A 25396-nucleotide genomic window follows, 5' to 3' on the forward strand; every position below is an offset into this window, starting at 1 on the left:
AGCTCTCTTAGCACTAAGATAGTCGTAAGTTAATGTTAATAAATGACACTTACGACTATCTTAGTGCTTAGAGAGCTTAAAAAATCTAGGCCCTTGTGTGGATAATATCTTTCAGATTCAAAACAGATTAAGAAATCACCTGGTTAAAGTTGTCAAGCGCTTTGTGCAGATTGGCAAACATGCCAGTAGGGGGCTCATTTGTAATCTTGATAGCTGTCTCCAGGATTCCCTGAGGTATGATGTGTGACTCTGGGGTGCCGGCTGGCTCTGCACTGATGAAGACTCTGTAGGCAGGGTTACTTTCCTCACTGTACTGTTCAAGTTTCTTCTCCAGACTAGACAGCCATTTTGCCACAAGATGGACGTTCTGGAAAAAGCAACACAATACACGTTAGCACTAAACTCCTTAATAACCGATTGCTATTTTTTTTTATGAGCTTTTGTTATAGATGAATGCAAATTACTTTACCTGTAACACAACCCAGTGACCTTCCTTAGCTGCAAGATCCATAGCCTGCTCTGCAACAATCTCCTGGCCTTGACCCAAGGAGATATTGTGGAAGTTATTGTGATCCTCAGAGAAGTCCATCTTTTTGCCCAGAGCTTCCACATCCTTGAGAGGATCAACGCCAGGTGACAGGATGAAGAAGATTGGAGTACCAGGACCTGATTCCTCAAATGACTTCGCAAATTCCACACTACGGCCTTCGGTGTACTTGGATCCAAGTTTCTCCTCAATGAAGTGCCTGATCAACGAAAATCATGAATATCAAACTTAAGATTGTTATTGGATTACCCCAGTTAGTCCACATAATAATATAGACAAGATGCCACACTTATCATTGATATGGTTTGGGTACCCTGCCTGAGGGTGACAGTATGTCTGTATATAACTACAAGGGGCAACAACAAATGAAATCAAAAGGTGTTAGCATGACCAGTGCTACACCACTACATACGTGACAGCATAGGACATTCTGTCGGGTCGTAGAGCTCTCATCATGCACAGCTTCTGGAGAGATGTTTTGTTCTTCCACTCTTGGGGGAATTTTTCTTTCTCTGGACACTCACTCTCTACAAACTTCTTCCATCGTTTAGCTGAACCTTCAATGTCTCTGTCTAGGTTACGGAATTCATCCATATTTGCTAGAGCCTGAAAATCCAGAAATAAATGAAACTGTAGTAGTTTACTGCCAGCTTGTTATAATCAAAGTATGATGTACATAAAGGACAATGAAAGTTGTTCATCCTCAGTCATATCGGTCCTGTCAATTTCAGAACAGACCTAAATCAATGATTTGTTTCACAAAAAGTTTGTGATTGACAGGAAAACGTACCTTGATGCCTCCCCATGAGTTATTATTCATGAAGTCAACCGGTGAAGTAAGATTCGGCACTGAAGGGAATCTCAAGAGGAAATCCAGTTCCACTGGATTCAACTCATTGCTCTTCAACAAGATCTATAAAAACAAAGAAACCATACAGTAAACCTAATTCCAAACTAATTTAACATACAGCTTACTGCTAAATAATGCTAAATAATGCATTATTGCACAGCTTACTCAGTTCAAACTATGACTCCAGCTAGACATTTACACATGCAGACCTCTAAACAATATGAAATATTGAAAACCTTGTGTTTGTTTTTACCTGGAAAGCCATTTGTGTTGTGAAGATAAGTTTATCCTTCTCAAACAGACCCCTGGTGGTGTAGACACAGACAGAGTAGCTGATACAGTCAATCAAGTTAATAACTCTCTGCTTCACTTCCTCGGCGGGTTCTGCTCGGTCGATAGCCTTGTCAAACACGACACTAAATGCCTAAAAAAAGAAAAATTATTTGCATAAACAAAAACTTCTGTTACAATGTCCGTAATGAATATTGTATTATTGTACAGCTCACCTTCTACTACTGTAACCTACTACTCACCTTCAATGAGAACTGATACATGGGGTTGATCTTGTGAAGTTCATTCATGATGAAGTACAGGAGAGATGCCCTGGCAGCAGCAAGTCGGTAGTTTTCTCTGGCAGTGTTGATCTCAACTTCAGTCACTTTAGCCTGCTCAGCCTTCACCTCAATCTCAGCAGCAGTTCTCTTGGTGGTCTCCAGGTTCTCTACAAGTGCATAATCACCTAGAAAGTTCCCCTCAGCAGCAGATAGCCTAGCCAGAAGGTTGTCTTCTAGCTTTTTCAGGGTGATCTTGAATTCGTTTTGCTGCCTTGTGAGGTCAGATTTCATCTTCTCCAAATCAGGTCGTTCCTTGCTGACAACAGCAGCCAGTAACTGATCCTCCAAACCATCAATGGTGACAGTGAAGTTGATGAGAGTAGTCTGTGCCTGCATCTCAGGTTTGTAGTGGGGATTTGCAAGCTTGGTCTGAAGAATCAGACGGAAGTCTTTGTGGTATTCCACCTCCTTGTCACCCATTTTTATGGCACGACCCTTTTTGATTGTGTTTCTTCCTAGCAGTGCATCTAACACAGGATCCATGCTCTCTCCTATGTTCTCAATGAGAACAGTATCACCCGACTGAACAGCATTCTCTATGATATCAAGGTACCCTTTGGCTCCAAGACGAACTGTCTTCAAGTTTGCTCCATACTTACTCTTGATCCACTTGATTCCTTGCAACTGAGGATCTATCATGAGGGGCCATCTTTCACACCTGGTGAGGATTGTGGCATTCTCTGTGGACATTCTGTCTCCTGGGAGGCCTTGGTTGTTCCACTCAGCCACATCAGCATCATCAATAAGTAGAGTCAGTGGGTCCAGGCCATCAGATGTAGGTATAGGATATTTCAGGTTTTTCAAGAAGGGCAACCAGCAACCGTCCATAAGCTCTAGACGGTAGGTCTTTGTGAAGCAGCCCACATAGGAAATGAAAGCTGTAATCAACAGCACATCACCAGGCAAGCTCTTCTCTTGTTCCTTGAAACTGTTGATGGAATCTGCCCATCTGACATTCTCTGATGCAAGTCCGCCAACCAATCTGTTGGCAAGTTCAATGGTCTTTGCTGTGGTTTCAGCCTCTTGTTGGCAACGTAATTTATCATTTGTGGCTTTTTCAAACTCAGCCTGACATTTTGAAAGTGTGGCTTCCAAGTCCGCTACTTTAGCCTTGATGCCTCTGAGTTTTTCACGAGCTGCAGACAGTTCATCATTAGCCTGTTTCAATGCTATTCTCTTTGGCTCGACTGTGCAGTAAACTTCATAGTAACTGACAATGTTGATTACCCATGAACAGAGACCAGAGGCAGCAAAGGATTTGTTGCGAATGAAATCTGGATTAAATTCTTGGTCAGAAAGGTATGGTTGTACAGCTTTCAAGCATGCTTCAGGAATGTTATCTTTGTCATAGTTGATTAGGTTCTCCAGGAACTGGTCAACCTGTAATTATAAATAGAGTTCATGGGATGTGATGAAATGGCAGTGGTATAAAACAAACTCCAAAAATGTGAGCTTGGCTTACAAAATCAGCTTCAGCAATACTGACAACACTTTGGAGACATATTACCCAAAACAAACTTGGTGACAATTTGACCATATTCGGACCCTTTGCAAAGTTTAATAGTTGAGGATTTGCAAATTGTTAGGATTTCCAGGAAGATTTAGGTAGCCATGAAAACATGATCATTTGGGAAACCTGTCTGATAGTCACAGAAGTTTTTCCCATTATTTGAAAGGAAAAGATCAAATAATTCTTACATTATTCGTTGAAAAAATTTACTATTGGAATTTTTCAAAATACATAATTTTGATTATTCTTGGCCAAATTCAAATATTTTGATCACACTTTAAAAAGAAGTCATAATCAAAATATAACACAACTTTCTAGGTTCTGGGCATAAAAATGTAATACACATACACAAACATTTCCATTTCAACATTGCTACTGTCAACATACAGGAAATCCCTTCTGTTTGGTTAATATTTCAGGTAATGGGACAGTACTACATATAGAATTACCTTTGCCATGACAGAACTCTTAGCTGCCTTCCAGCTCCTGTCTTTGGGCACTTTACCACCCGGTGCCAGGAGACACATAACAGCCGCAGTAACATTCACAACAGCTCCTGGTGGTGTGCCAAAGGACTTCAATTCTGTCAAGTTACCCTACAAAACAAAACATTACCAAATCAGGTTGACACCTGCTTCAAAAACGAAAAGAAACACTCACTGCAATTTATGTTTGAAAAGTGGTTTGAGGAAATAGTCTAAGCCCAGTGAAGCAGTTCAAGGATACCTTGTTGAGGGTGTTGAGGGCCTCCTTGGCTGCCAGCAGGGCAGGTTCAGCCTTGGCAAGATCAGTCTCACAATCTTTCTGTTTTTTCTCTACTTCAATTGTTATCTGAGAAACTTTTTTCTCCTCTTCATCAGCAATAGTTTTCTCCTTTGTAACTTTCTCTGTCTCTGCACCAACAATCTGGATTAGTTTGTTTGCATCTTCATTTTTCTGGGCCAACTCTACTTCTTGTGAAGCCAACTTTGATTTGAGGTCATCCACCTTGGAACACAGAGATTGTAAAGTATTGCACAGAAAAATATGTCAGTGTGATGCTTTTGTGTTCTGAATGTGTTTTTTCATTCATTGATGACAAAGTAAATAACTTTTTTAAGCAAAGTGTTACAAATAAAAAAATATTATGCATTTTGGTTTCAACATGAAATATTTCTGCATGTTTGAGCTAAGAGTATGATGTTTGCTAAATCACCTGTGATGCAGTGCTACGGAGTTTCTCCAGACCATTCTCTAGACGTATAATCTTTGCTTGAAGCTCTTGATTCTTCATCTGCAGAAGGTTCTGGTACAGAACAATTTGTTCCAAAAAGGACTTGGGTGTTGTGTAGTTGTAGCGCTTCTCATTGGTCAGATACTTAGAACTGATCTGATTCACTGACTTGTGTACGTATGCCATGAACTGACTCACTGAATCTCTTGTATCAGCCTGAAAAATATAAAAAGAATTTGCATTAAAACAGGTTAGTGATCTATTCTGGTTGGATATAGACGACCACTTGGATCATCATGCAACTGCAAAAATCACACAATAGAACCACTAATTCCTCAACATAATGCATTAGACATATTCTGTCCTCCAGGTTGACAGTGTCCACATAAAAATATTACTTACATCCAAGCTTTCAGTGTCTTGTAAGAATCTTCCACTGACAGATATGAGAGCCTCTTCTGGCCATTCATGGAACCAATCAATTGAAGTGCAGTTGACAACAGCAGGGAATTTACGTCCACGGACACGGAGTGTAGATCCCACAGGTGAGAAGCACAACACAACCTGGAAATGGTATCATGCACATCTATGTACATCATTTTAACAGTGTATCCAGGCATACATCCTGTGTTTCACAAGCTCATGACCTCAGTATTTGTTCTTTACAGTGACAGATTGTCATGTATTCATGCAAACTCATGAGACCAATCATAGAAACATCAGGACATTACAATTAGCACTGATTATTGTTCAAAACACAAGTCACAGTGTCACACAAGTCACACAAGTCACAATGCGCAGTGATATTGCAATTACAAAAGGTTTGATAATTTCGCTAAAATTATATCTTGCACTAGGTGATGAAAGTGTGTCATTCCGAAATCCTACGGCCTACATGCATCCCTGTGTATGAATGGAACTGGTCCATAATTATTTGATTCTGAAAGTTGGTGAGTCAGTAATAAAGCATACAATATTATGCGTAACAACTTCTTGTATATTGCACACAGCAATGTTCATGTAGATTTTAATGCCAATTATTAGCCAAATATTCAATCAATTGTTGGACATATTCTAGGACTAGATTTTTTCATGTCTCAATAAAAGCACATAAGTCATCAATAATTAGAAGGAAGCTTACCTTGAGGAGCTTGCGGACTCTGTCGATGAAAAATCTCCAGCAGTTTTCCCTGGTGTCTTCCAAACCTTGTCCTTTTACCTCATTTCTTACTCCACTGATCACTTCCTCAACTTCATCATCAGCAAATAAATCTGTGATCTCACCAGAAGCCAAAAGATCATTTATCAACACCAAGAACCTCTCGTCAGACACCTGGGCATCAGTCATCAGGAACACCATTCCCATACTCTTCAAGCCAGTTTTCAGGTACAGACCTGCCAGGTCTGCTTTCAAATCTGTAATACTGTAGCCTTTGCGCAGTGTTATCTGGAAGACATCCAGATTGCTGATAAAAGCTGCAAGTCTAGACAATGACTGTTTTCCACTGCCACCTACACCAATCAGCAAAGCATTACCACGAGGGGATTCAAGAATTCGGTTGATTCGACAGATATGACTCATGGCATCCTCAAACAAAACGAGGTTCATGGCAGCATTGAGTTCATTGTAGTTATCCAGTGCCTCTGTCAGCAGCTTACTCAGATCTGGCCAAGAATCAATAGGCAAGTATTTGGGATCACCAATACCCGAGGCAAAGTGGCAGAAGATCAGAGGTTTTTTAAATAGAACAGCCTCATCAAGATCTTCAAAGTTCTTTTTGACCACATCCTTCATAAGCTTGTCATAAATGTCCATGTCTGCTTCTTCTACAAGCTTGTCTCTGTACACTCTCTCTGCTTCATGCATCCACAGACGAACCAGATCTGCTGGGGTTTTGGCACAATCAGGTTGTGCAAACAGCATTCCCTACGTAAATATCAGAATATTATTAGGGAAAGAAAAAGGCATTAAACAGTAGATACATGCATTCATATATTTTGCTCATTGCTCATCATTAAGCACATGTAATTATTCTATTAGATTCTATGAAGATCATTAATGTTCATAATGACTCATACTAAATGCTTATCTCATTTTGGAATGGTAGTGGAAACTCCAATGCTAGTGTTCCCCTAGAACATGAAAACATCTCACCCAATCTTAGTCATGTTGATCTCTTATGAAAACAGGGGTACACTGACTCTTAGTCAGTGGTTATGACTGTTAAATGGTAACCTGACTTCTACAAGTTTGCATGATTAGGGCCAGTCATCTCCAATAAGGTACTGCCAGCTTCTGCATGACCAGATGGGATCTAACTTGATGTGCACCTTCCACATCCTCAGCAGTAAAGTCTTGGGGGTAATAACAGATTGCAAACACCGTGACTGACTTTCAAAAATATCCTTCCATGATGGTAGGGATGGAGTAATTGCCCTGTATTGCCGGTGTGGAAGCTGTTGCTATTAAGTACTTTGTATAGACTGGAAGCTGAAGGAAGATTTAAACCCGTTTCTCTGTATGCTGGAAGTATGACCAGTCAAATCCTGAAGGAAATGGTTGTTTTGAAGAACTCTGCAGGACGGAAAGACGTCTTAACCTCTGCATCTGGCAGTCATGTTACAAAGATAGATGTGTAAGGCTCTGACTGGACACAGTGAAAAATCTTCCACTTTGTTGCCAAAGTACTGAAGATAATGGTGGTACGTGAAACTAATAGTCTGGCTGACCTGACAGGTGACTATTGGTAAAAGAATTCCAACAGATACCAAGCTGCACTGATGAATGGGGTCTGTTATCAAATCTGGTGTGATTTTGCAGTATGATGAACAGAGGTTTGAAAGAAGTAATCCAAGCAAAGGTTTTGACAAAACAAGGTTAATTTTGAATGGAGATTTTGGATTATGAAAGCAGTGAGAATTTTACCAAGTTAGGGCGAAAATGAGAGAGTGAAGAGTCACTGGTTGGTCATGGGTTTCGGTTGTGCATATGAGGTTGCGGAGGTGTTCAGGCAAGATATTTTTCTGTTCTAAGGGAACACAAGCACTGGAAGGTCACTGTTGTTTGGACATGAGATGAGATAAGAAATTAGTATTAGTCAGGATAAGGTAAATATATTATTTATGGAGGTTCACCTGGAAGATATTGGAGAGGTCCCTGAGATTGAAAATGTAGTGGAACTTGATAGCAGTGGGCAGGAAGGAGCTTGATATCTTCTGGTGGAGACCCAGTGCTCCTGTAACCACATTGTTGCCAAATTTCTGTACTGGGACAGAAAAGCCTTGACTTGACAGATGCTGGGACAGAATGCTGGTGTAGATGGTTGTCAGAGCCTCATTGTTGGGGAAACTCATGGCAAACACACAGAAGTGACGCTAAAAGAAAAAAAACACAAATTCTTCACAATGAATATCACCTATATGAATAGGAAATCAGGAACTTTACAATAACGATAATATACATCAATATATATGCAAGTATATTTGATGTACCACAGTTAGGGAGATGTCCATAAGAAAATCTATATTTCACCTGTAATCTGGAGTCAATGGTAAAGCTACCAGCAGTTGGGTTCATGCAGGCCACATACTGGGTGTTGTGAATGTCCTTCAGTGACAGCTTGGTCCTGTCATACCAATGACCATGATCAATGTGCTGACGGATGAGAGTATGTGGCTGCACTGTGAAGTATTTGTCCACCTCAGGCATGTTCATGTCGTCCACAAAGTAGACAAGACGTCTGCTACCTGGGGGACCATAGTTACGTCCAGCCTTTTTCTCCAAGGGCTTCTCCAACACTCTCTGCAACATCTCTGAGGTGGTGTAGAAGTTGAAGGGTACATTAGCAACCATGAACTCATCTGACAAAGAGTTCAGCTTGTCTCCCATCAATACAGTTTTTCCAGCACCAGCATTGCCCACCAACATGACAGGCCGACGGATGTTCACCAACATGTCCAGGAAAAACTTCACTCGTATCGTCTCAGCAGTGTACACCAAAACAGCCTAGGAATGCCAAATACATCAGATATTCAAATGACTTTCAGAAATAAGCACAAGTATTCTTAAAACGTTAATTCTGTTCAAAACTACCTCAAAACAATGTTTTAACTAGCTTCGTAACAATGCCATTTAAAGATGTATTCCAAGACTGTTACCTGCATTGGTATGTCGGGATCATATTCAAACTTTGGCACTCGCTTCGTCCATGGCTCAAACTTCTTGGTTTCTGGATCAATATAGTAGTCAAATACTGTTCCAGCTGAGGGGAATTTGATGGTTTTGAACTCTGTCACCCACCATTTGGTAAACTCCACACGATGATCAACAAGCTGAAGAGGAAACACAAATATTACCACATGATCCATAAGGTTTAATTGCAGAGTTTTTGCAAACTTATACATCATAACAAAAACATTATTACCTGATCCTGGAACATGGATCCACCAAAGGCCCAAACACACGCAAAGACAAAGTAGAGCTCATACAGTTCTTTGGGGCAGTCAGGTGGGGTGTTCTCTGGGGTCAGCAGGCACTCGAGCAGATGGCACAACATTTGGATGTGGGAGATCTCGGCTATTGGTGTAATTTTCTTGAAGCGATGACGCAGTGTTTCAAGACAGCTGGGAACATACTTATCAAACAGTATGAGCAAATTGGCTCTCTCAGACTGAACTTCTCGGCTGTCAATCCAACTCTGGACATATGGGTTCCAGCCCAAGTCCTGGGAGTTGACATAGAGGATACCAGCTCTGGACACAGTGGCTGGTGTGGCAGTCTTTAAGTGGCTGATCTCAAACAGCAGCCGCATAGAAGGAGTGAGAGGAATCCGCTCATTACTGGCCAGTGTGAGCACCTTGTTGTCATCCATCACAGTGTTGAGAGACTCGATCCACATAGGATCAATGTCACCATCAAGAACAATCCACTTCTGGCCATCCCCAGTCATGTTAGCCAAATCTCTCATGATCACAGAGAACAAGCCTACAATGGAAGAAATCAAACCACAAGGATGACAAGTTCTTACTAATCTGGGCCTAGATTTCCGAAGCTCTCTTAGCTCTAAAATAGTCGTAAGTTAATGTTAATATATGGCACTTATGACTATCTTATCACTAAGAAAGCCTCAAACATCTATGCCCTGTTTGATTGGCATATTAGAAGTTGATGTACTACAAAGTACATTTCCTTTCCTATGGTCTTTAATCAACACTAGTGACACTGTAATCACTAACTCTACACCATGAACTTAAAATACTACGCACTGATTTTTTAAAAAAACTGTTAGTTGGAAACTTGTGGTGGGGATGTTACTCTATTAGATGACAAGTATAATTTTGAGTTCTAGATTAATCCATCATAGATAGCATCCAGATAGCACTTTCCGGAGGGTGAATATGAACCAGCAGAAACACATGCAGGTTCACTCACCATACATTACAAGACCAATGGTTGTGTTGAAGACTTTTTTAACTGTGGATATCAAGCCTATTTCCAAAGCTTGTCCTCTGTTGGAGCATTACTTCTTTGCAGTAAGTTATCTTGATTGTAAACAGGGAGAAGTATATAATGCAATTGTTAATTCATGACATTTCTCTGTTAGGTTATTGGTTCCACACTGAATACTTATTGTTTCAATGTGGAACTAAATGTGACACCATAGTTTCAACTGAGTATGTATTTTGTAGACCTACCATCTTTCCACTCTCTGGTTGATGGGTTGATGACACCAAACAGCTCATCATTAGTGACAGCTTTGGGGTCCAGATCCACTGAGGTTGGTTTCTTCCCAAGATTTTTATATGTTCTCATGAGAGTGTTCCACACTTTGCTTTTGCCTGTACCAGCATTACCCAACAGGAAGACGGAATGGCGCACCTCAAACAGCTCCTGCAGTTGTACTACTTTCAAAATGAAGTTGTCCTCTGCCTGCAGTTTCTGGTCTAGTGTTGCCTGTTTGATCTGCTTCTCAAAATCCAAGTCACGTTTACGTGGCACATCCAGAGCTGGGAACAAATCTCCAATGAGACCCATGAATACAGGCATGTCATCAGCAACAATCTTGGGGATGTTGAAATCACGCAATGCTCTCATCAACACTTGATCCTCAGGTCTGCCTCTGTCACTTCTCTTGAGGGAACCAGCCACCACCAACACTGACTTGATAGCACGGAGACCCCAATCATAGTGATCCTGTTTGGACAGCAGCTCCTTACACAGACTGTACAAAGTGATGAATTTCCTGGCCAGCAAACGGGCATCCAAGAAACCCTCAGACACCAACATGATTTCACAAATCATCTCAAAGTCAGGAACCACCATGGCACATGGTCTGTGGTTAAAAAAATACATTAAACATTCTTTTGATCTCTAAAAGTATTGGCATATGAATATTCATTGTCAGAGATAAGAAATCTAGGAACTTGAAAAATACTATCCATAATCTTCGTTTTCATGTCATTTTTCTTAGGTGTATTTAACTACATATGTATAAATTTTTCAAGCTTTCAGCCTCCAGAGCCATATGAAGGTCCAGATGCTTAAAGCATCATTCATAATCTTTAATCAATAATAAACATAAGCTGTAAATGTTGAGAAAACACAAAAGCAACAGAATCACTGTAACAGCCATTACAGCACTAACCTGAAAAGAGCCTTGAGGTTCTCCGGCAGCTCTGTTCTTCCAGCATAACCAGGGTTCATAGTGATGAAGATTCCAACAGTGGGTATCATTTTGATGGTCTCACCAAGGAAGTTGAAGATCTTCTTCTTGTCACGGATAGCATCCTGAATACATTTGACCTGGACAGCCACCACAGACAACACTTCCACAGCAATACGGTTGAATTCATCAAAGCAGCCCCAGGAGCCAGACTGTGCCAAACCCTTGTAGATGTTACCAATTGACTGAAATGCAAAATTGAGTTAAACACCAGACTATAAATTGTGTGTTAGATAAAGAGGTAGGAAATCATAAGGCGATATCAGCTATAAACATGTAAAGTAACAAGTATTATTCTGCAGTTGAGAGATGGTTTAGCAATACACAGATATGTAACTGCAGCCCCATACAGCAGTACCTGGCAGAACCTCCATTATAAACCATGGTATCAATACTTTTAGAAAGTCAAATATAATTTATTTTGCTCCAAAAATGCCTAAATATATATTTAACGAAAATGAAAGTGTCTTGTTGGTACCAACCTTGTAGTCCATCTGTTCAGAGCAGTTGAACACATACACCATAATACCCAGAGCACGGCCCAGATCCTTCGTTGTTTCTGTCTTTCCTGTTCCAGCAGGGCCTGCCGGAGCACCACTCATGATCAAGTGGAGAGACTGAGTCAGGGTGATATAGCATCTGAAATGTCATCATTCCACATTTTTCCATTTCACTTGTAAACTTTAGTCAACTCACTTGCTTACAAACAAAAATCACCATTTCTCAAAGAGCATGATTTTTTGGTGAAATTACATATAATCTATAATATAATCTAACTATTTGTCTGTTACATAATGATTTCCCCCAAATCTGAGTCACACTGAACAAACCTTCACAGATGCAACCACTATCTTTGTTGACACTGGTAAACTCAGTTGCTTAGCTGATTGAATGATGTGAGTAGGCGGAGCCAGCAAAGGGAGGTAATAAAATTATCGGGCCAAGTCTTAGATGCATTCAGGGTATAGTGGAGATTCATCAGAAATTATGCCCTGGAGATATCGAGGATGAAAATCTCTATGCTGTTACCTGTCAGTCAGTGGTGTAATGACAAGACGAGCAGTGTTGCCGAGATACTCATGAGAATAACGAAACTGGGCATCACAGATGTTGGCAAAGCAGTCTCTCTCATTGTCATCCCATCTGTGTCGGAGCTGTGACAGCCACGTGAAGGCCTGAGAACTATCTACTTTTTGTGTGATGAGTTTAGTGACAACATCTCGGGCATGCACGTCAATAGTACAGATGGTCATGATCTTCTGTCTGTCGCCCTTGGACAGATCTCCCAGCAGCATGGTGATTAAGGCATTCAGTTGATTTACCTAGACATTGAAACAAACCTAGACACTGAAACATAACCTAAACATTGAAACATGACTTAGATATTAAAACATGACCTAGGCATTGAAACAAAACCTAGACACTGAAACATAACATAAACATTGAAACATGACCTAAGCATTGAAACAAGACCTAGACATTGAAACATGATCTAGACACTGAAACATGACCTAAGCACTGAAACATGACCTAAACATTGAAACATGACCCACACATTCGTAAACATTGAAACATGACCTAAACACTGAAACACGACCTAAACACTGAAACATTAAACCTAAACATGTATTTCTTGTTAACTTCATTATTGGAATCCCATTGCATTCAGGAATACACCTTCTAAGAAACAAAATATCTCATGAAATACATCTACTAACCAACTGTCAAAACTCAGCTGTTTTAACATAGAAGTATGGTACTCAAAAAAACCAGGAAAGTTGACTTATGGGAAGTGCACAGCTTCTTTAAAAGAAAACTGAGTGAATATAATTCTGTGAAACATATTCGTACATAAAAAAATTGTCTGTTTTATAAAAATGCTACAAACCTGCTTCTTGCTATAGTCCTTTAATGCATTCTCAAAGCCCTCTTCAAGACGTCCAAAAGCAATGTTAACTTCAGTCGTCCACCAGATCTGAGTCCCACACAAAGCAACCTGGGCAGGGAAGTCAAACAACCACTGGTCGCGAGGCTTCTCTTCATATCCACTCACCGCCTCTGTTAGCTCATGACGCACTGTGCTGCATTGGGAGTCTAGCAATCTATTCAACCAGACTTCAACCTAAAATATGAATTATCGTGTGTTTATGTTCATGACCTGTGCATAGTCTGTCAACTCATTGCAATCCAACTGTACATCAATGTCAATCATTACAATTCTCTTAAATCTGGATGCAGTAAGTAGAATTATTTATCCTAATGCCAAGTAAACTTGATTCCTGGGTACCAACCAAACATAGTAAATGTCTTAGGAAAGCCTGTTTGTTTTAGTTGACTGTCAGAATTTGGCAGGCTGCTCACTAACCTGTCCTGAAAGATCACACTTTTTGTCCAGATCAACATATTCTCCATCTTTGCTGTACATTCCACTTGCTGACTTGAGCTCTACATTATCTGAGTCCATATCAAACTTGAGTTTAGCCATACTGTCAAACAGTTTGGTCAAGTGACGTGACACCTGCAAATGATTATGAATATACATGATAATGAAAGCATCAAAATAAGATATGTTTGTTTCTTGAATTGATGTTTTACTCTACTCTCAGCAATATCAGAGTCAGCCTGTCAACATTTCAGTTTGGACAAAACAAACTAGAGATAGATGATATGAGCTATATCCGAGTATGATGACAAACCATGAACAAAGTGATCAAGCCTGACCATTAAGTTGTTTCTTCCAACAGGCATATTTGTGTAAAACTCTCCAGTAACTCAGATTTCCGAAGGAAACCCAATGAGATATTATATTTAGTTAATCTTATCATACAAAAACTTATACATACAGACTGCAAATTTAGCATTGATACATAACAGAAAGGTATTTGCCTAAAAAGTCCTACTATTGATGACCTACCACTGGTGGGTTATTGCCATTGGACAATATGTCCAGCAGGTCAGCTGATGACACAAAGTAGAATCTTGGGAAGGCAAGACGCTTTGTCTCCAAGTATTCTGCAAGAGCCTTCTCACAAATAGACAGTGAACCTTGCAATGCTTCTAATCTTTCATACAATTTAGGCTGGTTGGTTGAAATTACAACATTCTTACTCTTCTCAACTTCACCAACTAATTCCTGAAAAAGAAAACAGAGCAAGAATAAAGTTTCCAGAAGAAGTCTCAATTACTATAACACACTCAAATACTGTCAATATCAAATCTACATTTTGGAGGGTGAAAATGCCTACCAAATAATACCTGTGGTCACCCAAATTGTATTCACTATGAGTTTGTGGTACATGATTAATAGAAACACTGGGCTTTGATATAAAAATTAACTTCTAAAACAAAATAGCCTCCCTTGGATGAACACCAGATCAGATGTCCTTCCAAAAATATACATGCTGGGTAGACAATAGTCTACTGTTTGACTGTCTGACTGATGAAGAAATATGAGATCTGACATCTACACATAATAATAAAATAATAACTGACCATGATATGTTTCTGGCTACAATGTGCTGATCTGGAAGCTATCACTTAGATGATGCCACCCAGAATAACAGTTGAAAATACAGCACATCATCTTTTAACTGAATCCATATCCTCCTTCAGGCCTATTACCTTGAAGTCAGAGTCTATGTTGTCAAATCTCTTGGAATCTTCTGGCAGCTGGTTCCGAATGTCCTCCGAGCCAATGAAGATACTCTCCAGATGAGACCAGGTCCTCTGTACCTCCATGTATATGGTGATCACCTGATCTGCTGTGGACAACTTCTTCTGCCAGCCAGACACTTCAGTTAAGAAGTGAGCGATGTACTTTGATGTCATCATGTTTTGAAGTTGTACCTAGAAAATGTTGGAATTAGAAAATGAGGCACAGTGTATGAATAGTGCTCTATATGTCCTGCAACACAGAGAAAATGCACCTGAAGTTTTTGTACTGATGAGGGTAGAAACTGACCTGGTTATCTTCCAGTGTTTCTATGAGTTCCTCACTGGTTTTGATCATTGTGATGGAAGTACGGGAGTGTTTCTCATGTTCAAACTCCATGTTGGACCAGGTGACATCCAGCTCTTTCAGGACCTTTTCCATACTCATCTCCTTGACAGCTTTGTCCACAATGTTGCGCACCTCCTCCTCATAGTTGTGCAAGTTGAGGGAGAGGAGATCAGCCAGGGTTGTGCTTTCATCCATCATGAAACGCACCTAAAGGTGAAAACGTGATCAAATAAATTCATGACAAAGGGAAATTATAAGTGATTGATTTTCATTAATAACCGCTTGTTGATAATAATAACAAACACAAGTTGCATCATCTTAAAAAACATGAATAACTAAATATGCTTCACACTGGGCAGCTTTGGCAGTAAAAGGGAGGCAACTCATGGATGAGTGATTTTATGTTTCTTTAGGGAACTAAGAGATTAAAATTTCCACATAACTGTCAAAAGGAAAAGGGAGATAAAGCAGTAAAGCATGAGTCAGGATAAGGAAAAGTAAAATGTTTAAAGTGACTTCAAGTGTAAGTGTACAGTTACCTTGGTGGCTGCCATCAGTTGCTGCCAATGTCTCTCTCTGATAGCAGGGTTCTGCAACTCACTGACAGCTCGGAGTGAAGTGAGCATGTTCTTCACCTGGTCCTCAACACCAACATAGGCATCCCAGGCTCGCATCTCCTTGTCCAAACTGCGAATATCTTTGGCAAACTTTTTACAGTCCATGTCCATCTGTTCAACATTGATTTCCTTCCATGGTGTTGTCTTCCAATCATCTATACTACTACGCACAATGGTGATGTAGTCCCATAAGATCTTGAGTAGCTTGATTTCCTTACGACACTGTTTCAACTGCTTGAAGTCAGGAACATTGACCTCAAACAGACCTGCACTGTCCAGAAGAACAGCCATTTCTCGCTCCATGTTAAGGATTTCTTCATGATTCTGAAAACATATATTCCTTTCATGAGCTTCTTCAGGTAAAATATTCAAAACTCAGACAAATGGACGTCCCTACTCAGGACAAATTAACTTTTGTGAGTGGTGTACCACAAATGTTCACAATATGCAAGACGAAGCACTTTATTGCTGACAAACATTAACTTGGGTAACTACTCAAAGCATTATTTTTTCACAAACATGTTTTTACCTTTTCTTAATGCATGTGCACAATGAAGTAACTTGACTTGGTTAGGGGGTTTCATGGCATGTAGAGATAGCTGAACTCATGATCAGGGATACAAACCTTGTCAAGCAGGTCATATGGCCTTTCACAGTCATATCTGAATGGTTTGATGTGCCTGAACTTTTCTCTGAATTTGTGTTGGTTGACATCAAAGGTGGCACTCTTCTTACGAATGTTGGCCACCTCATTAGCCTGCAGTGGTGCAACTGTCTGTTTGATGGTGATGCTAATTTTCTTGGTGTTGTTCCACTGTTCTGGGAGTTCCTGAAAATACAATGTATGACAAGCATTAGACATTTTTGCAAAACCTTTATACCGAATCATTCCAAAATTCCAAACTATTCCTGTAGAAAATGATTTTGAAAAATCTTGTATCAATATCTTGTTGATTGCTTCAAAAGATACTAAGAAATAAACAGTGTTGGAACATAAACTTGTAAACAAAATCTACTGACCTGCAGCTGGACATGTACTTCCTCTGGCATCTCCTGTTCATATGTTTTCAGCAGTTCAATGGTATGTTTGAGAGGTTCAAACATCTCATCTGTGGAACTCTGTCTCTCTCGCACAGCAAACAGATGACCCATGACGTTCACCAGCCCGTTGTAGTCTCCCTCTTCAACTGGGGTGTTCAGACCAGTGTCTGTCACCTTGATGAAGTCAGACAACTCATTCAAGCTGAAGGAAAAAATGCAAATGTAAGAAGTAGTCTGTTCAACACAATTTGTAGGACCCTGAATATTTTGTTTAGCTCTAAATGCCTAATTAAGATATGAAACATTTATTCGCAACACAGATACATTCTGTGCCAAAACCTTTTAACTCTAACAGCTGAACTTGGCACGTTTTTCAATAGATTTCTGTGCTATAATCTAAACTACTATTAGCAGCTGATAGCTGATAGCTTGGCCAGCAAGAACTGGGTGAGTGATCTTTCCTATAGTACGAGTCAGGATAAGTTACTATCAGATGATAATACTAGACAATGAGAACTAGACATGGTGTTCATACTAGTGGCTCAAGGCATACACCAATGTTATAAATATCAGACAACTGGGAAATATATGATTCTTGAAAATGAGAGAGAGAGGAATTTGGCTGATTTGACCAATATTCCAGCTACCTAATTGTTGTGGATACAGAGAACAAGCTACACAAATTCTTTCACAAGGACAATTTAATTCTATTACCAAATGCTTTTCACACATTTAAGTTATTAGGCCATCCACTAAAACATACCTGTTGGTGACATGGTCAATGAGATGCTGTTTGAACATGAAGCTCCATCTCTTGATGATGTTAAGCAGGGCTTGTTTGAAGGGTTTAGCATCAACTCTAAACCAACTCTCAAATATTGTCATTCCCTCAATATGCTCTGCCTCTTCATAGATCTTTTCATATGTGTCAATCTACAAACAAAGTCATTTTCATTACAATATAAAAAACTTGTTCACCACAAAAATTGTCAGATGTGCTTAGTTCATCTGATGTCATTTAACAGATGTGCTTAAACCACAGCACAAAGGTATGTCCACAGTTGAGATAATGACATGTATACCTGTTCTTTGAACTGATCAAGCGTAGGTGGACATTCGGGAACACCCTCGTCAGCATGGGCTTCAAGCTCCTCCGTGGTCAGCACATGGTTGTACAGCAAGAACTGTCGCATGAATTCATTGCGGTCATCCACCCACAAGTAGGCATAGTTGTCAAACGAGTTGCGATACTCGCATGCCTTGTTCATGATGTTTTGCACTCTGTCCATCAGTTCTGAGCGCATTTCAGTTAATTCTTCCATATCCTCTAAGTCAGGCTGAAAAATGACACAAACATACAACTCTACATGGGGCATTTTAAGTATCATTATTTCTCCAGATGACACAGGAAAATCAAAAGGCAAACATTTTTGGGCAATGTCCTAAACATGTTCAGTAAATTATGGAGAAGAAAAAGAATATAACTCTTGGTTTTGCATCTTGTGAATATTGTAGCAATAGTTCAGCAATGTAACAGCAGAAGACACTAGAGATGCTTCACTTATTGTACCCACAGGGGGAGTCAAACCTGCATCTTCATCATGACAAGTAAAGGCTTTAAACACTAGGCTAACCGACCGCCCCATTCAGAATGTATCATAAACAAAGCATAACTAATCCAATTTGTACCTGATAGTGCTCCACACCACTGTGCGCTGCCAGTCTTGGAATAAGAGTGCATTGTTTATAGATATCACCAACAAGCCCATCCACTAAGTCGTAGAAGCCATCAGCAATACCATAGTCCAGTGATGGCAAGAACACCATCTCCGGCACGTGCAGTTCCAAATGAGCTTCAAACAGTGATGGTGGAGTATTCTTCTGATCAGTATTATCCAAGAAGTGCTGCAGACTACAATGCACGGTATTGAAGAATCCATCCACAAGCATTTCATCTACATAGTCAACATAAGCTTTCCATGTGTCTGACTGTGCATCTGTCTTGAAGAACTCCAGATTTTCCTGAAATACAATTAATTATGATTACAATACAGTGCATTTTGAAAAAGTGTAATTTTCTGAATAAATTTGATATATTTTATACTTATCCTGACTCATACTTATTATGCATGTCTGTTCCCTCTATGCGAATTACCAGTGAAGGCCTGGGGTAGAGTACTGTAGGCCTTCAGCAACCCATGCTTGCCATAAAAGACAACTGTGCTTATCGTAAGAGTGGGACTAATGGGATTGTGTTGTTCGGTTCGCTGACTTGGTTGACACATCATTGGTTCCCTAATGCGCATATTGATGCTCATGCTTTTCTTTAGGCAAGTTTTGATACAGTCCATAGGTGAAGCTAGAATGATGACGGATTCCCAAGAGCATGTTTGGTGTGCGGATGGGTGAATAGGTTTGACCACGCTGTTAGTTTCAGGGTTGGACTTCCTACTTCTTGTTAGAGGACGGGAAGCCATTCTCTTGCTGGCCAATAGGGCACTACCAAAATCAGTTGCTTGATTTTCCTGATTACTTGTGACAGTAGAACTGGAGGTGGAAATGTATAAGCGCCTAGTACTTCCCATGATATGCTGAGACCGTCTGTTGCCCATGATAATATATACAGACCAAAAGCTGTATATAGCTAAAAGTTGAATAAAGGATGGAAAATGCAAAGGATATGTGCCATATAGGACTCCAGGTGACTCCATGACTGTTCACGAGGGCAATGGAGGAGAGAGTGACAAGCATGGTCGCTGATGTGACCAATAACGGTGCCAAGCTATAAAAGAAGCTACTCATGGGTGAGTGTGATTTTACATCCTCTTCAAAGAAATGGAAGTTCAAGGGATTTTTAAGTGTTCCACTATAATTTGCATAGAGTGAGGAGACAAGCATAATAAATCCAACACAACATTTATTGTTTCATATGATTTAGCAGTAACTTTCAGTAACTTATTTCACAAAGCAAGGACATTGTGTTCCCTACAATTCATGTTGTCTTATAATAAGCCAACATTGTTGACATACCCTTTATCAATTAAAAAAATTTCAAACAAATCTCACATGATAGCACACACCTTCAGTAAACCATGTATTTGCTCTCCAGCCGTCTTGATTTCTCCATAACGCTTTTGGAGCCTCTCTACCCTGTCATCTAGATTCAACAAGGAATCATGCTTATCCTCCTTTCTCACAAACAAGGGGTTCTTGCTCCATGTCGTCATAATTTTCTGGATTTTTTCAACATTGTCCTTGGCCTTCTGAACCCGTGTTTCTAAGTCATGCACCTTATCCCTTGTTTCCTGAATATATTCCCATATACCTGGAAAAAAATTTAAGTATTATCACTAATAAAAAACAACATGACATGGAATTTAGATTTCAAACCACAGTGTGCCTCATTTCTGCATTTTCACTCCAAGAAACATCCTCCTAAAGCAACTGGCTCACCATCTCCATTCCAGTTGAGAGTTTTCTCTGCTTGTTCCAGTTGGACATCAATGTCATTCAGCTGTCCCTCTATGAGAGGATACTCCACCTCCAGCACTGTAGACCTCACTTTGTTATACCACTGCACAGTGAGGTCCAGATTGGCAAGGTACTTCCTGAACGTGTCATTTCTTTCATACATAGCATTAGCACTTTGGGGAATTTCCTCTTCAGCACGAATTTCTAGATATTTCACTTCTCTTAGTACTGCCACAAGCTGAAATAATAAAAGATACCAATATCATGATTTATTAATTTCTCTTTGATGCTGGAAAATCAATTTCATAGAGATTCTTTCAATTATTCTAAAAAAGCAACTTGGCCATATGAAGTGAGTGACTGATATAAACTGCATTATGACACATGATGTCCGTTTAATGTTTGAAAACAACTGACCAAATCTGCCATTCCTATTGTAGTTTGGCAGACACTTGCATGAGTTATGGATTCAACCGTACACAAAGAATTCTGTCTGACTTCCTAGAATCAGGATACACGTTCTTCAACTTTTCCATGACAATGTTAATTGTGTAACAATATATGACACAGTTTAAGTTTGTGAGGAAGTAAGCTGTATGTTATGTAGGACTTGCCTGGGGATCAAAGTTGACAGTGATGAGTTTTGACTCTTCACTTCTTGTGAGAATGGGTTGTGACAAGTTAAATGAGCAGGCCTCATCCACACCCTGTGTCCACTCATTGTAGATATGGCCATCCCACCTAAACACATATACGAGCATGATATATTGCACAGTAAAATAGTCTCCATATAAAATCAAATTTAAAACCATCTCTACTGAAGGTTGATTTATATTTCATCACGACAATACATATCCATGAAAGCACATCAGGATTAAACAATCAAACGATAAACTCACTCTGAAAGCAGTTTCATCATTTCTTCATACTTTGTAAACACCAGTCTTGCTTCCTCAGTTTCCACACATCTAGAATTGAACAAAAAAAATATCCAATAAGAACAAAACCATGATAAAGATCATAATCCTGGATAATTTTTATATCACAGTTTTCAATGTTATTAACTTCCATGCAAAATATGGTCAATGAAAGATATAGTGAAAGATACAATAACTTTGTATGATCAAACAACTTCACAGTTTCAATGCAAAGTATGACATTTTATTGTTTTACATTTCTTCACATTATTATGGAATGGAATGTATGCAAGTAGAGGTAACAGTTCTTCAGCACTTACGGGTGCTCTACATGTTTGAAGTTTCCCATGGGTATAGATATTCTATCCCGAAGTTCCTTGGCCCATCGTAGTCCACCCGACATTCCCGGCATGTTCTTGTGAATAGGTGCCCTATTTGTCTCTTTCTTGATTATCATTTGTTTATCATAGATAACTTTGGCATCATCAAGACAGTCATTTATCTTTGTGACAATGGTTGGGTATTTCTTGTCAAAATCACTCTTGATGAGAGGCCTCTCCAGCAGTGTTCCTGAGATGTCAATTAGCTGAAAGAAATGACATGACTAATGTAAGAGATATATGGCAGCATCTCAAAGGTCATGAAGCAGTGAATTTTTGCCATGGTAGGTACAGCTATTAATATTTATGAAGATCTAGTCTACAAATATATATCAGAAAAGGACCCAGATTTTTACAACAAAAACAACCACAATTCTAAGAAAAAATGTCTGTAAACATTTCTCAAACATGATTTTAAAATTAAGGTAAGCTATATAAATTGGTGCACATTCATGGAAAGAAAATTACCTTGAAGATGGACTCCAGTCCAGAGCAGTCGTCAAATGCTTGACAAATTATGGTCGCCAGTCTTCTGTCAAAGTCTCCAATTTTCTCTAAGAAACTGTTGTAGTCATCAAGGAATTCCTTACTGCTGGGGTCAAGACAGTCATAAGAACGGTCAGAAAACACCTTGTATACTTCGTTGAACTCTTCAAAGATCTGCACAACCTGAGCACTGAGGGACTTTCCTTTGATACCACCAAGCTCAATCTTCTCAAGTTTCATCATTTCCAAGGCAGTTTCCATAAGATCCTGGAAGAATCAATGAAGTCAGCATGTGAGAAACAAAAGTGCTGTGAACGAAAGAATTACTGATGTTTTTGAAACATAAGACAAATTAATAACATACAAATCAAGAGAACAAGGAGTCTAAAAATGAATAAAATTCATAAACTTTGTCCAACATATTACCTTTACTGTTTTTATCTATAGGGTTATATGTTACGCAGGCTGCATAAATTTAAATATTGTTTTTTCATTTGTTGTTTGTTTTGTTGTTAGAGAATGCTCTATAACAACATATGGAAATAGCTAATTTGGGACCATACGACTTCCTAATACAGTGAAACCTGCCAGCACCGTCACCTGTATAATCTGGCATGCTGTCAAAACAGGCATAAAATTTTGGTCCTGACACTTTTTAGCAATATTATGATCACTAAAACATTGGCTAATCCGGCACCTGTCTAATCAGTATGCGACTTTCCGGTCCCAACAAGCAATTTTAACTGTAATTAACCTTGTCTAAACAAGCGTGGGTATGAGCTGTCAAATCAAGGTCCCATAATCCAGTATACTAATTAATCCTCTTGGCACGATAGATAGTCAGGAAGTAGTGATTCTGCAGTGAATCAAACACTCTAGGCCGAGGTATGAACAGTCTAATCAAGGTCCCTTAAATCAGTACATCTGTCATCAACATTGTTAATTTGTTGTGCAATTACAAAATATAAAAGGCATTATAGAGACAAAGAGATTGACAAGCATTCATGGAAACCATACTGGAAAATGATCATCACTGTCTAATCCGGCACACTGTCTAAACTTGATGCAAGGTGCCATTGACATTGCACATCAAACTCCATAAAAATCATCATCACAACCCCCTAGCCGTAAGTTATGAACAAGGGCTACATTTTCGCAGCAGCAATATCACTGTTACCTTGATAGTTTCCACTCGCTCAGCAAATTTGTCAAATCTTGCAAAGACAAGTTGTGGGGCAAACTCCCACTCTCTTGGTTCTTGCCCTTCAGGGAAATAAGTCTTCAGTTTGTCCTTGTGTTCTTCATATGTGCTGCGGAAACTCTGCAGAACTTTACATGCTTTGCAGACCTTCTCAACTGTCTCCTCAACCTCACCCTTGAACAGCTCAGAAGGTTCAAGGAAGTTTTTAGCCTGAAACACAGTGTTGACTGAATCACTTCACTGTACAGATTAATTGAATTAATGGATATAACCGAAATCAGCATTTGTGCAACAAAATTACATGAACTTGAAACTACACCAAAAAGGTCTAAATGAGATCATATTTCAGCATTTTAATTTAATTTCCCTAAATTCATCATTCACTCTGCTGACTGATTTCACAAGCTTTATTGACAAACAGATCAAAGAAACAGAAAAAGGCCTGGCTTTATGCACAAACAATAAGTAAGCAAACACAAGATCAGTTCAGTGATTATGAACTATGCAGATAATATTACAAGTTACTATGTTGGCATTCATTCAAACCAAGCGTCACATTTCAATAGGTGCCAACATATTCCACTGGCACTGTTCCAAGTAAAGTGACATGCAGAAACCACCTGGCACATGGCCAAATACTGCAGTCTTCTAACACTCTGTTTGATACTAAATATTTTACAATGAACCAGATGAATGTTCTGCCTTTCTACTTTATTGAACCAAATGGCTAACTGAAGAGGTTGCAAACTTCATTGTCTGAACACCTAAAAGTTGTTCAGGACCGAATCTATTAGCAAAATATTATGAATGAATGAATAGTATGATTGCACCTGAAATGCACACTGTATCTTTCATATATTCACATATAATTGCCGCATAAACTTACCATTTCAATCTCCATGTTGCATATCTCCTGCAGGAGTACAATGATCCTGGCTGGAGTATTGTAGTACTTGGAGTTGGCCCATACAAGACATGTGGTGTGGAAGAGAGGGGCCAGCATTGGGATGCTCTCATCAAACTCAGCCTGCTCCAGGTCCTCAAACAGATGTCGCAGAGGCTTCAGGTACAGGTTGATGTCTTGTGCCTCAGTCAGAGCTGAATAAGAATAATTCCCATATTTTTTTTAAGAAGCTTAACATAAATCCAATAATGTGTTTCAATCTCAGCGGAAGCTTATGAAAATAATGATGTAAATGATTTCAGTCCATGAAGATAATACATACCTGCCACAACATCCCTGAAAATGTTCTTGAAAGAAGGGAAGTAACTGCTCTTTGTTCTCTCAAGTAATTCAGCCATCTTCCTCACCTTCGGATCCCTCAGCTACAAACAATGTCACTAATAATGAATGTCAAATAACATTTACACAATACCTGTAATTTTAGTGAGATGTGTTCATAGATGCCGAGCTTCTATCTCCAAATAATTTTCAATCCAACTTTAACACAACTCTAGACATAAACTTTTAGACTTATGTGTATGGCGTATTTCATCAAGTAAACATGGTTAATAAAGAAGGGTACACATTTCTTCTTAATAGAATGCAAGTGAGGCAGGCAGGATTGAAAGTCTTTCATCATTGTCTAATATTACAACAATATTAATTATTTCAAATGAATAAACAAAATACCTGTTCATATATACACTCAAGGTTTGTGGCCTTGTTCTTCCAGAAGTCAAGTTCCACAAATGGCGTTGGGTCAAGTCCCTCCAAAAGAGGCTGAGCAGAATCCCTCTTGAGGACATCTCTGATTTGATGCGTCCATTCAATTATCACAGATTCAATTGCATGGACTAGGTTTCTGTCATATGTGTCCCTGAAAC

General features: G+C 39.4%; 1 protein-coding gene across 1 annotated transcript in view; it reads right to left on the minus strand.

Annotated features, from left to right (window-relative positions):
* Positions 1-25396, minus strand: part of LOC137285269 (dynein beta chain, ciliary-like) — a 31595-nt gene that overhangs the window by 4310 nt on the left and 1889 nt on the right. The window contains exons 3-42 of the mRNA XM_067817588.1: positions 25203-25389; positions 24796-24895; positions 24456-24667; positions 23546-23779; positions 22351-22635; positions 21823-22088; positions 21485-21553; positions 21200-21326; positions 20568-20823; positions 20195-20439; positions 18804-19136; positions 18197-18451; positions 17878-18047; positions 17094-17316; positions 16699-16902; positions 15996-16397; positions 15418-15663; positions 15078-15302; positions 14371-14589; positions 13822-13974; positions 13345-13578; positions 12486-12778; positions 11939-12095; positions 11379-11641; positions 10429-11066; positions 9159-9718; positions 8893-9066; positions 8267-8740; positions 7870-8109; positions 5876-6661; positions 5137-5298; positions 4717-4950; positions 4248-4508; positions 3971-4117; positions 1931-3391; positions 1651-1821; positions 1338-1460; positions 960-1153; positions 470-746; positions 140-367 (exon numbers count right to left, since the gene is read on the minus strand). Coding sequence (XP_067673689.1) covers positions 140-367; positions 470-746; positions 960-1153; positions 1338-1460; positions 1651-1821; positions 1931-3391; positions 3971-4117; positions 4248-4508; positions 4717-4950; positions 5137-5298; positions 5876-6661; positions 7870-8109; positions 8267-8740; positions 8893-9066; positions 9159-9718; positions 10429-11066; positions 11379-11641; positions 11939-12095; positions 12486-12778; positions 13345-13578; positions 13822-13974; positions 14371-14589; positions 15078-15302; positions 15418-15663; positions 15996-16397; positions 16699-16902; positions 17094-17316; positions 17878-18047; positions 18197-18451; positions 18804-19136; positions 20195-20439; positions 20568-20823; positions 21200-21326; positions 21485-21553; positions 21823-22088; positions 22351-22635; positions 23546-23779; positions 24456-24667; positions 24796-24895; positions 25203-25389 — 11488 coding nt within the window. The remainder of the gene's footprint in view (positions 1-139; positions 368-469; positions 747-959; positions 1154-1337; positions 1461-1650; positions 1822-1930; positions 3392-3970; positions 4118-4247; positions 4509-4716; positions 4951-5136; positions 5299-5875; positions 6662-7869; positions 8110-8266; positions 8741-8892; positions 9067-9158; positions 9719-10428; positions 11067-11378; positions 11642-11938; positions 12096-12485; positions 12779-13344; positions 13579-13821; positions 13975-14370; positions 14590-15077; positions 15303-15417; positions 15664-15995; positions 16398-16698; positions 16903-17093; positions 17317-17877; positions 18048-18196; positions 18452-18803; positions 19137-20194; positions 20440-20567; positions 20824-21199; positions 21327-21484; positions 21554-21822; positions 22089-22350; positions 22636-23545; positions 23780-24455; positions 24668-24795; positions 24896-25202; positions 25390-25396) is intronic.

Source organism: Haliotis asinina, chromosome 5 (genome assembly GCF_037392515.1).
Source record: "Haliotis asinina isolate JCU_RB_2024 chromosome 5, JCU_Hal_asi_v2, whole genome shotgun sequence".
In the NCBI taxonomy this organism is placed as follows: domain Eukaryota; kingdom Metazoa; phylum Mollusca; class Gastropoda; order Lepetellida; family Haliotidae; genus Haliotis; species Haliotis asinina.